The sequence below is a fragment of the Cavia porcellus genome, unplaced genomic scaffold, assembly GCF_034190915.1.
Source record: "Cavia porcellus strain 051 isolate PalLab524CR breed Dunkin Hartley unplaced genomic scaffold, mCavPor4.1 scaffold_11, whole genome shotgun sequence".
Classification (NCBI taxonomy): Eukaryota; Metazoa; Chordata; class Mammalia; order Rodentia; family Caviidae; genus Cavia; species Cavia porcellus.
In genome coordinates, this window is record NW_026947494.1 from 59902653 (window position 1) to 59915889 (window position 13237).

Consider the following 13237-nt stretch of genomic DNA (forward strand, 5'->3'; position numbering starts at 1 on the left):
CTGTCTAAACTACTTCTGACCCTTTTCTAATTCAGCCTTGCCAATGAACACAGAGTTGTTTCTTTTTCAGTTTTCACTTGAAATTGTGAAATGTTGAACCAACGCATTGCCCTTTATTAAGGATAGTTTTAGGTATTAATGAAATTCACAGGCCCTCTCATTCAGAACTTTTGAAGCAGTCTAACTGCAATGAAACAATATACTTTTTTTTTTTTTTTTTTTTTTTTTTTTTTTGTGGTACCAAGGATTGAACCCCCGACCTCACATTGCGAGGCAGGTGCTTATACCAGTAAGCTAAATCCCTGGTGAAACAATATACTTATTATGAAACTGATCTTTATTTGGTTATCCTCATGTACTATCTAGTTGTTAAAAAAATTCCCAGTTTGACCTTCTATAACTAATGTCTCATTTTATAAATATGTACAGTGGATTCTAAAATACTGAAACACACCTTTTATTTACATACCCTATGGCTTTAGATGTGTTGCATAGGAAAATATTATTTGCATCAAAGTATGCTTACTAATATAAACCAGCAAATAGTGTAGTGCAGTGTTACTCTGACATAAGCTACTCTTTTAACTGATTGTCCTTACATATTTAGTGAACTGAGTGAAAGAAGCAGTTTGGAGTAGTGGAATCATAAGACCCAAAATAGGGAGACATTCACTCAGGCTCAATTCGTAACATTTGCTAGCTGAGTGACCTTTGGCATCTTCCTTAGTATCAGTAAGACTAGTTCTTCAACTCAAGAGTAATTTCGAAAATTCAATAAAATCAAAATGGAATTTGGAGTCATGTATGCTTATAAGATTTTAACAGAACTTTTTTTTGTTAAAGCTTAGTCACAAAAATGAAAACTCTTAGAATAGCATTGACATAAGCAATGACAATGGTCCATTGAACTCTTTAGATGACTCTAGTTGAATATAATCATAGAAGATCTCCAATGAAGTCCATCTGTGGTAAAAGAATCAAGAACCTAGTTTACTTATGTATTTGGATTTTAATGTGTGGACTTATTTAGGCTTTATTTTCAATAACAACACTGCGATTTGAAGAAAGATGTAGTTACCATTCATAGGATAAGTTGATTTGATACACAAATTTCAGTCATATTTTGTGCTCAAGAACCATGATTTTCTACTTTGTTTTACTTGTTTTTGGCAACACTTATGTTCTAACCTTAAAATTTTACTTTTCCCATTCCTTTTCTGTTGTAGAACTAAGTATAATTCCTTACCCAGTATCTGTTACTGTTAAATTACAAAGTAAATGAGCACTTAGCTGACCAGTTTCTGACACGTCCTTACTAAGTAGTACAAATTAGGTAACTTTAAACAGTGTGTCCTTAGTTTTGGTTTTCATCAAATCAACTAGATTTGATCAGTTGTTTCTATATTAATCAGAGCAGTCTATATTCTTCTGTTATCTGTCATTTCTAATACAGCTGTAACAGTGCTGTTCATTAGAGTAAGAAACAATGAAAATTGCCAGGAGCAAATCTGTTGAGTTAATATAGCGGTTCCCATCTGGTTGTAAATTCCCAGTAATTATACTCTGCAGCCACTGCTGAGAACTGGCTTATGCTGCTTAAACATACATGGAGAGCAAGACCAACTGTGAAGATTGAATTTGTTGTAGAACTCAACAGAGAGTTGGTGTTTTGAGGGTAACAATAGTGTAACCAAAAGTTACACTGTTACAGAGGTGTTACTCCCTATCAGCCTTTTATTTTGATTAAAAGTGAAGACATTTAAACTCTGAAAAACATGCAGCAGTCATGCCACCGTCTGCCGTGGATCAGTCCATCAAGAAAGCGGTGCTACATGAAACAGAGAGGGAAGAGAAATGTACCCGAGAGCATTCATGGTTCACCCGCTGTTAAGTTCTGTTAAGGGTTCACTACATGTATGCAGGCGGCACAATGAGAATAATAAGCCAGCCTGTTCCATGCGTTGGCTCTGAAGTCAGTTGCATCTGGGCTTTCCTGGCTTTGTTCAGTTGTCTGTGTGACCTTGGATACATTGCTTAAGTTCTCTTTAGACTGTTCCTTTTTTGGAAAATACAGACAATAATAGTATATTGTTATAGAATGAAATGAGAGCCTGCATTTGGAGAACTTAGCATAGTAACTGGCACATAGAAGCACCTCATTAATGAGTTCAGGCTTGCAGTTGTTACTAGTTGCAATCCAGACTTGGAATCACACAGCTGGTAGTGAATTCTACCTTTGCCATATGCAAGCTGAGCAGACTACTTAACCTCTCTGAACCTCAGTTAATATAAAATGGAGTTAATATCTACCTCCTTGTACTGTTGTGAATATTAATATTAGAAAAAGTGTCTGGTTATAGATTGAGTTGAATTTTGAGATCAAGCTTTGCTTTTTGTCACCCACCCACTTTGATACTGTACTTTTGTTTATAAACTTCAGCATGTGACTACCCTGTCTAGTAATCTTCAAAGGTTTTCTTGAATTCTAAGAATACATTTATATAAAATTTCCTTACTATCTATTTTGCATTTTCACATCATTCTCTTAATCTTTCAGCTCTTATATAGGAATAAGTTTGTAATACCGTAAAATTAAATTTTTAACTTCTTAGCATAAATCTTCCAGGGGTGAATTAGACCATTTACCGTATTAATCAAGGTTTACTTAAAAACTCAGGTGTCTACCATATTTAACATGTTCTGTCTTCTCTGCTCTTGTAATCTAATTGAGCTCTTTTTGTCAGCTAACATGGGCTCAACAGATGGCTTCAGTTTCCGCTCTCTTCTCTCTTGATCCAAAACCTCTCACTACCTTATAGAATCGCTGACTGAACTTTCTCTGATAGCTATGGTTTAGTAAGCTTATGTATATTTTGATTCTCTGACATTTGACTTTTTATTTTCTACAAGTTATTAATCAGCTGTCTGTGGGTTTTCCCTTCACGCCTAAATTCTGGTTCAATTATCTGGTTGTCAAATGAAAATAATACCAGTCACCTTTGTTACAACAAAGGGATATTATGAAAATTACATTGAGAGTATTTTTAACTGAATGCTACTGGAATAAGTCAGTTTTACAATTTCAAACTACAGACTGCTCTTTTGGATCTATTATACTTTTTGCAATACTGAAATAAAATTTTTTACTTTTTTACCTCACCATCAAAAAGGTATCTAACATGTTTTTTCTTTGGTATATCTACATGCGTATCGTGTGTTTCAGTGCAGCTTACGGAGGTTGATTTTCTGTTGAGACAGCAGTGTATGGCAGCCTAGAAAGTGAACTATAGATCTAGATTAGTTGGGTTTGCATCTTGGTACTCTCTTCTGCTAGCTGATAACTTTGTGCCTCCACTTACATATCTATAACATGTGGTAATATTAATGTAACATAGCATGTGAGATTCAGTTAGTTAACACATTAGAACACTGCCTGATACTGTACTTAAAAATATTAGCTGTCTAAAAAAAAATTAGCTGTCACAACTGACAAAATAATAATGTTTTAAGTCTTAATATTTAAGGACAGAATTTTTTATAGTTTCTGGCTGTCTCTGAAATAAGACTGCCTTTCCCTTAACAAACTGGAGCGCCGTTTTGTAGGTTGAACAGTTAGGTTTCCCCGAGGCTTCTTCTGCCCTTATTATAGCCTAATGGGTTTTCAAAATCATTTTTATTGTAAAAATACAACACTTATGCCAGGTGCAGTGGCTCATGCTCTTAATCTCAGGTACTCAGGAACCTGAGGCAAAAGGATGGCAAGGTCAAGGTTAGCCTTAGTAACTTAGTAAGACCCTGTCTCAGAATTTTATTTTATGTTATTTTATTTTATTTTTGGTACCCGGGATTGAACTCACGACCTGGCACTTGAGAGGCAGGCCTTCTGCCACTCAACGAAATCCCTAGCTCCTCTGTCTCAGAATTTTTTTTTTTTCTGTCTTTTTCCTTTTATCGGTACCAGAGATTGAACTCACAACTGCCTGCTTGCAAGGTAGACGCTTATGCCGCTGAGCTAAATCCCCAGCCCCTGTCTCAGAATTTTAAAGAGCTAGGTATATAGCTCAGAACATGGCCCTGGTACCAGGTGTATAGATAGATAGATAGGTAGGTAGATAGATAGATATAAAATCTTTTCCCATTTTGACTTTCTAGGGGGATTAATTCTTTTACAGATTTTTATGCAGTCATGCCTTTTATCAATTTATAAAAACTACTTCTCAAGCTATTAGCCATAGGATTTTGGAAGTCCAGATTTCCTATCATTGCCTGAGAAGTCCTGCTAGCCTCTGCCACCTTTTATGTTTGCTTTTGGTAATTACTGTTAGATCTCAGATGAAGAATCACTTCATCAAGGAAGTACTTTCATGAGCTCCTAACTTGCTTCGCTTAACGTTCTTATAGTCCCTTGTAACTTCTCTGCCGTAACCATTCCCCACTGGGGCGGTGCAGCTGTCTAGAAGGGTCTTTGTGACCAGTGGGTGCTCTTAACATTTACCCTCAGACTGAGGGATGCTAGATCATTCACAGTGAAGAATTGTTCTGTACCCTATGTGACTTGTGAATGTCCCACTAGACTTTGTAGGTGAAAGAAAAAAATTTTTATGATTTTCAGAGCGAAGAGCCTCGTTCAGTTTTTACATATGAACTACAACTTCTGTCAGAATTATATGTTTGAGTTTTCCAGGGGAGAAGACTAATGTGTTATTAAAAGGTACTTTGTTTCATTTGGAATTCTACTACATATTGTTTACTGTTTGGGGAAATCATATAATTGATGGCGACATTTGTCTTACAGTGGTTCAGTTTATAGGTGGAAATATCTTGCTGCTTTTAAATATTTATTTGCATTTAATTGAAAATGGAAGGGGAAAAAAGCTCAGAGCCAGATGGAGAAAGATACTTCTCTCTTTCCTGACAAAATTTTCCACTTTTCCTATTGTACTTTACCATATACTTCATTCATAAACAGCACGTCTGTCTGTCTCATCAAATAAGAACTTACTGGCGACAAGAACTGTTTCAACTTCCCTTGACTCCCCAGTGCTCACTAAGCACACAAGTAATTGCTCAACTTAGTATTTATTCAGTTGAATTTATAGCTAAACAATAGTATTTATTTTATAAATATTATTGAATCAGATTCTGCTAGGCAAAGAGGACAAAAAGAGTGATCCTGTTCTCAGGGAAAACATAATCTATTGCTACGACAGTGCTAAAAATAATTATAATACAGTATGACAGTTTCCAGGATGAAAACAGCTATAAACTGCAGATCTGTTTTTTTTTTTTAATCTCTTTAGAACTTGTAATGAGATCTTGGGAAAATGTCACAGAAAAGAAATCATAGCAACCATAATGCCAAAGATGACTCTAAAATACTTGGAAATCTGGTGAATGAAAGTATCTCTATAGAGCAAGGAGTTTTGAGAGGCAGAGGGAAGAGGATCATGAACTTGAGCCCAGCCTGGGCAACTCTGAAAGATCCTGTCTCAAAATAGATGGCGATGTGATGTAGTTCAGTTGAAAGGTCCTGGGTTCTGTTCCCAGTATCACACACACACACACACAAGGGCAAGGATGTCTGAGTTACTTTTCTTTTGTAACTGACACAAAATGTCCAACATCCAAAGTTAAAGGATGATAAGTAAGCTGGGTGTGATAGTGCATGTCTACAGTCACAGCACTTTGGAGGCTGAGGCGGGAGGATCATTGTGAGTTCGAGACCAGCCTGGGTTACAGTGTGAGATCAAGGCCAGCCTGAACTGCATAGCAAGACCTCTGTCTCAAGAAGACCAAAAAACCCAAAACAGGACAAGTTTGTTTGACAAGTCTGTAGAGGTTACATGATAGAGGAGCATCCCAGAGGAGAAACAGTTCATGATGGGTAGAAAGTAATAAAGCAATCATGGGACTGTAGCACCTTATTTCTACCCATTTTATACTCTATCTAGGATACTGAAATTATCCAGCAAACCAATCCATGTGCTGATTTAGTAATCACAAATCCTTAATCCCAGCATCACATACTGTATGTTCACCCACCTTTGAAAAAGCCATGTATGACCACATGAGGCTTAGGGGGCAGCAACTAGATATAAACCGTAACATTCTGACTCTGGTATCCTAAAGGCTTGTGTACATTACACAAAAGACGTTTAGTCCATCTCTGAGAGTTGTCATAGTCCTAACAATTTCAGGGTTGCTGAAAAGTCCAAGTCCCAAATCTCTTCTGAGATAAGGCAAATTCATAGCTGTGAGCCCCTGTACAAATGAAAGTTAAACACTTCCAACACTCAGTGGGACAAGATAAACATTACCATTCCAAAAGGTACAAATAGGATGATACAAAGGAATGAAACCAAAGCAAATCCAAAATCCAGCAGGGCAAAGGCTAAGTCCTATAGTTCCATGTGTAGCTTTTGAGGCAGTCTGTGGTAAGATGTGAATCCCAAAGGGCTTGAGTGGTCCTGCCTCTATGGCATTGCCAGTGGTTGATGCTCTCATGGCTTTTCTCTTGGGCAGGCTTTGCTCCCTCCTTGTAGTTTTCCTCAAAGGATCTGTGTTCCTAGCTTTTCCAAGCTTTTGGGGCCTCCATTGAACCTTTGGCTTCACACTCACAACTTTACACACTGCCTTCTTCTGAAATCTGGGGCGAAGCCCTCCTGGCCCCCACAAATCTTCATTACGCATGTACGTAAAACCATGGTCAAGTGGAAGATGCCAAGGTCTGCTGCTAGCTAGAGGAGTAGCCAGGCTTCCTTCCCTCTTGGCTGTAGGGGCCAAATGCCTGTGAACCAATTTGCAAAGAACAACTTCTCTAAAGACTGTTGCCATTCTGGAACATGGTACCGTGGGGCTGTCTTCTACAGCAAAGTCTATCACTTTTGTAACTTTGAGGCTAGAGGCCTGCAAAGGTTAGAGTCCTGTTGGTTCTTGTGATGTTCTCAGGCTTCCTTTTCTATTGTCTTCTTCTGAAACATGTAGCTTTTTCTTGCTAGTCTTTTCATTAACCAGTTTCTCCTCTGTTTCCTCTTTGCAGGCTGCAACTTAGCTGGAGCTTCCTTTCTGGCCAAACTCCCAATGTTTTGATCATTGTGCTAGTCTCTTCTCTTGATTCTCTACATCAATCTGACTAAAAATTCCCAACAATAGCCATGCCACTACCTCAGTGTTAGACTGTCTTGAATTTTCTCTGCAAGATTAATTAGTCTACTGCCCTTAATCTCAAGAAAAATCTCTGGACACAAGCAAAATGCAGACAAACTATCTGCCAAGACATAACACACATTACTTGAAGTCTAACACAGTACAGTCGTCCTCCTCAGCAGAAACCTGGAGCCTGGTCTTTACTGGCAGCATTTCTTGCAGCCCTCTAGTCTTCTGAGCTCTGACCAGAATCTCTCATGCAGTACAGCCTACGGGATTCCAGCTATGCTTTTCAACCAGCTTTCTCAACCTTTCCTAACTCTTCCCTTTCCCCCAAATCAGTTTCAAAGGCTCCTAAACCATATGGTCAGATAATGTCACAGCAACAACCTCACTTCTGTCATCAGCACATTCTGTCCTAGTTACTATTCTTTCATTGCTGAGACTCAGCATCTAAAGTAAAAGGAGGATGGGTTTATTTGATTCACCGTTTGTAGAAGTTTTAGTCCATAGTCATCTGGTTCCAAGGCAAGCTGGCATGGCAGAGGGGCAACCCAGAGAAGAAACAGTTCATGGTGGGCAGAGGGTAGCAGAACAAGCAAGGCATCTTAGCAGCTTCTTTTTGCTACTTTTATGTTCTGTCTAGTCTCCTGGGATTAGGGTGGTACACGCTGTGGATTGATTTAGTAATCACATACCCTTAATTCCTGCATCACACATTCTAGATTCAGCCACCTCTGAAAAAGCCCTATCACTGTATGAGGCTTTAGGGGATGTTTAGACGTAAAGCATAACAAAGAAATTTACAGAAATGGTCCAGTTTAATTAAAAGAGGACAATTCAGGCAGGAAATACCCATTCAAAGACCTCCAATTTTGAAGGTGCAGGAAGAATTGCTGGCACGTAAAGGTTGAATCCTAGAAGAGGAAGTTTCTTTGTGAAGGTGATAAATCATTTCATGAAGAGCCTTCTGATATATAAAAAAAGTTAGATTTTATCTTACATATAGTAGAAAACCATTTGTTTAACCATTAAAACTACCATTTTTCCGGGGCTGGGGATTTAGCTCAGCGGCATAAGCACCTGCCTTGCAAGCAGGCGGTCGTGAGTTCGATCCCTGGTACCGATAAAAATGAAAAAGACAAAAAAAAAAAAAAAAAAAACTACCATTTTTCCAATCATACTGTGTGCCAAGTACTTACTATCTCAATAGGGAGTTGGTATAATTCTGTTTTATACCTGGGGAACAGGCTCAGAGAAATAGATACTTTCTGCTTAACCTTGCAGTAGCTCTAACTACCATTATAGTCTTCCTCATTGTAGTGACTATTGAAATATTGAGATGAATGGTGGTAATAGTTGCACAACAGTGAAAATATACTTAATACCACTGAAATGCATACTTAAAATGGTTAAAATAGTAAATCTTATGCATGTTCATTTAACCACAATTTAAGAAACTATGTGGCTAGGCATGGTGGCATACACCTGTAATCCTAGCACTTGGGAGGCTGAGGCAGGATTATCCTTAAGAGTTCAAGGCTAACCTGAACTACAAGACTGTGCCTTAAAAAAAAATGTAAAAACTGATACAGAAGTTCAGAGTAGTTTGAGGTTCTTATCAAACAGTTATCAAATATTATTGAGAGCCTTTTGTTAAGGATAATAAGGAAGATACACAGGAACATCTGTCAGATAGACATAGTCTGATCAAAGTAGATGTTCTTAGTACTAAATTGTTTGAAAAGAAAAATAATTGTTCATTGGAGTGGGAAAAGAATTACGGTAGTAACTGGATATTAAGCTGCAACCATCTTTAGTTAGGATGGATATGACAATGTTGCTTTTGAGACTTGACTGATGTTGACCCGTGGCTTTAGTTTCTTACTCAGAAGGGGCGCTGAGTAGTTGAGTGAGCTCTGCACTGTCACCTAAACAAGTAGGTTTTGTGCGTGGTAGCAGCTCCAGTTCAAAACTAAGGCTCAGGTTCTTAGATTCACCACCCCTGTTAATAACCCAGGAATTTCGGGGCTGGGGATTTAGCTCCGCAGCATAAGCGCCTGCCTTGCAAGTAGGTAGTCGTGAGTTGGATCCCCACCGATAAAAAAAGAAGAAGACAAAAAAATAACCCAGGAATTAAGTTGTCACCTATTAGCTTCCCAGAAATTAAAAAAATATGCTGATGGCAGTACATGAAACATTAATTTTGTTGTTGACTGTAACTTTGCTGGTGTAACTTTTTGGAAAGTTAATTGGCAATAACTGTTAGGTTGCCTGAATAATACCACTGGATTCCCAGTACTTAGACAATCAATGTGTAGGGATATTAATACAAAAATTTTTTGCTGTGTTGTTCATAGTGGCAAAAAAAAGTATAAATTGTGGAGCCAATCAGGAAGTGATTGGACAAATTATGCTCTAAACATTGTAAAGACTAGTGTGCTTCTATTAAAAGATGTAATACATCCATATACATTAGCCTGGAGTATAAAAAAAGTTGCAAAGTTAATATTAGTGTAGTATGGCATATGATAAAAAAAACCCTACAGAATTTACTAGTAGGGTCGACATTTCAGAATGGTAGAGGGTTCACATCAAACTGTTAAAACATTTTCTCAGAAGTAAGTTTGGCAGTATGACTGAATTATCTTCTACAATAGTGTTGTTTGATTTACTGGAATAATGTAGGTATTCTAATTTTAAGAAAGTTATGAAATCAGAAGGGGAGAAATCTATGTTAGAAATTCTACTAAAGTTTACGGGGACTAGGGAGGGGAGGGGATGATGGCTCAGAAATTAGAATAAGACTTCTTGGCAATGGGTAATGCTCTCTATCTTGAACTCAGTGTTGATCTTACAAGTAGGTTCACTTTGCCAAAATCCATCTAATTATATGTTTATACTTCGTACAATTTTGTGTCTGTATCAATTATGATTATAAAAATTTTACTGCAATATAATTCAATGGAATTACAATTCAATGGAATACTATGTTTTCTTAAAATATTTCATCAACTATGTAAATGTATGATGTTAGGCGAGAAACGGCCCCCTTATAAAATGTACATAAAAATGCAAAATGAAGACTGGAATAAAAACATTACAGTATCAACAGATACTATGTCCAGCTAATAGTTTTGGTGGTTTGGTGTCTTGCTTTTGTTTAAGGACAATATTTGTTGACCAACAGAAAGTGGTGAGCAAAGTCAAATAACGGATATTAAGCAGAAAATAAAGGCAAAAGGCAGGGCTGGGTGGTCATGTCTGTGATCCCAGCACTCAAAAGGCTGAGGCAGGAGGATTGTAGTGAGTTCAAGGCCAGCTTGGACAGCAAAGCAAGACCTTGTCTCAAGAAAACAAAAATCACACACCAAAGGAAAAGGAAGAAGAGAGGCGAAAGCATTAAAATTAAAAAAGGAAAGCAAACTAGAGAGAGGTAGAAGTCAGGAAATTTTTAAAATCTCTACTAGGAAAGGACTTTTATTTCAGCTGTTAAGTCATCATGTAGAAGAGTGCTTTAAAAATTGTCATACTGTTTGGCTTTTAAAAATAACACATATTTGATGCCTAATTTTTACTGCCTTTGTTTAGGCATTCCGTTTAATGAAACTTATAGTTTCAGATGGCCTTAGCAGATGCAACTTGTAGTAGAGTTTAAGAAATCTATTTTTTGTCCCAATCTTCACTGATTATCTATAATTTGCTTAGCTTTTTTTCTTTTCATTGCACAAATAGTGCCTTGCTAAATTGTACTGTAGTGAGAATCAAATGAGAAGATATGTGTGGAAGTAGCAGAATGAAACCCTAGCCAATTACGATATTACATTCTTTTCTTCTTCTTCTTCTTCTTTTTTTTTTTTTTCTTTCTTTTCCTTCAACCCAGAATTCTTGGTTGCGGAATGTAGTTATTTCCTGACGGAATTTATTTTACTTACTGAGTTCTAAAATTGAGGTTTATGAAAGAATGTAATTTTTTTAGCCAAGTTCTACAAAGGTTGCAGCTAATATTTTTCGATGCATGGGCTGTGATTGAAGTGCATCATGTTTTACTTTCATAATTCTGCTTTAAATGTAAACGTTTTTATTGTGTCTCACTAATTGTGGAGCTGTCAGGGAAAATCATCAGGCTTTCCCCCATTCCAGTCATTCTGTATTCTACTTAAAATGAGCGAAGTCAGGTTTCTTCAGGTGTTTTTGATAAGGGCTTGACTTTTGATTACCCTTAACCCAGTAGTAGTCGTGGGTACACACTGAGTTGAGTTGGGTTGGGTTGGGTTGTAGACGGCTGCGTGGCACTAGGACCCAGGGGGCTCCCGCGAGCGGATCTTGGGGCCAGATTGCAAATTCGCGGTGACTCAGTCTGGTCGGCTCCTTGCGCTCGGCGGCCGCGGCAGCAGCAGACGGCGGCCGTGCCGCGGCGAGCAATTTCGCTGGCCTTCCCGGTCTGGGGCGTCCTTGGGGCACTGCGGGCAGGTCGGAGGCGTACGGGCGCGCGGGAGGCTGCGGCGCGGGCGCCTCGGGCCTGTGCACCGGGAGTAACGTTTGCTCTGGCTCTTCCTGTGTTTGGCTTTATTTGCAGCAAACCAAGATGGAGTATGAGTGGAAACCTGACGAGCAAGGGCTTCAGCAAATCCTGCAGCTGCTGAAGGAGTCCCAGTCGCCGGACACCACCATTCAGAGAACCGTGCAACAAGTATCCTTCCCGAGGCCTGCCCGCAGCCCCGCGGCCGCCCAGCCCGCCTGGCTCCCCTGCCCTCCCCTCCCTCCCCTCCCCCGGCGCCTGCTCCGCTCGGCCGCCGGCCGCTCCGGCCCGGCCCGGCCCGGCCCTGCGCACGCTGCCCTCGGCCCGCAGGGCGCCGCAGCCGCGTGGGGCTTGCTGCTGGGCTGGCCGCTTCCGGGCCGCCGCCCGAGATCGCGACATGTGCGCGGCGGCCGCCACGTCCCCGCCCGCGCCGACCTCCGCCGACCTGCGAGGGGCGGGGAGCGCGCGAGCGCCCGGGCCCACACAATGCGGCCCGCGGGGGCGGTGGCGCGGGAGGCCAGGCGCAGGGCGCCGCGCGGCCGGCCGGCCGGGTGGGTGGAGCCGGCGCAGGGTTTGAACTACCGCGGGCTAGGCTTTGGGCTTTCTCTGGGATTTGGGTCTGTTTTGAGCGGCTGGCCGTCTCCAGGGGCTGGGGCCGTGGTCCGGGGCTCCCTCCCTGGCTGTTCAGGTAGCACCTGTTGCAAGCTCCCTGGCTCCGAAGTGAGCTTTTGAGAAGCTTTGGCCCATCCATGTTTACTGCTGTTTGCCTAGGTCGTTATGGAGCATGCAGGAGCAGCGGTCCTGCTACTAGTTATAAAGAAGCAAAATCGTTAATATGGATGCTTTCTGTAGTACCCTAAAATGCACAGATGGAGAACTCACCTTACTGAATTCAGTAAGGGATAGAAATTCACCAGGTTATGAGTAACCTTTTTATTACTGTTCTTTTAAGCTCAAAGAGGTTAATTCTGTAAAAGACGTAAACCTATTTTTTTGAAAAGCTTCTTGATTTTTATTGTTAATAGGCAGGTAAATTAATATGGAATTTGATAAGTAAGCTATTATTGTTATTTGAAGTCAATAAAATTTAAAACCCTATGGAGATGGAGTTATTTAGCAGAAGGTTTCAAAGAAGTGCTACACTTCCGTAACCTAAGACTTAAAGTACATGATTGAGTTAAATACCCAGCTTCTTGGTTAATGTAGCATCACCCATTTAAAAACAATGGGGGGTGCTAATGAATATTGCTAATATTGAGTAAACAGTTCAGAGTTATTATTGGAACTTTTATATGAAAGTGCTGTGATTGAGTCTTAATTCATAGCTCTACAAATGATTGAAGTTGACATTTAATTGTAGATATTTTACAACACAATTGTTAGTTTCTTAAAATAGAAATTTTTAAAATTCTAGCCTTAGCTAGAATTACATTGTAATTTTTTGTGTTGCTGTATATTTATGTACCTTTCATTTGCCTGGTATCATAAACACTTTGGCCAGTCTAGCATCAGTGTAGTTTATTGTATACCTGGAGTATAGTATGTCCTCTGAGTAAGAACACACGAGGG

At 39.7% G+C, this 13237-nt stretch overlaps 1 protein-coding gene across 3 annotated transcripts in view; it reads left to right on the forward strand.

The window, feature by feature from the left end:
- The window catches only part of Tnpo1 (transportin 1), an 86678-nt gene that overhangs the window by 16808 nt on the left and 56633 nt on the right, over nt 1-13237 (forward strand). For 2 of the 3 annotated variants that reach the window (XR_010050558.1, XM_063258333.1), the window contains exon 2: nt 11726-11839. Coding sequence is in view for 2 of the 3 variants with exons in the window: in XM_063258333.1 (XP_063114403.1) it covers nt 11726-11839 (114 nt within the window). In the remaining variant the exon portion in view is untranslated. Of the gene's footprint in view, nt 1-11463; nt 11620-11725; nt 11840-13237 lie in introns of those variants that run through there. The other variant, XM_063258334.1, reaches the window with a different exon arrangement.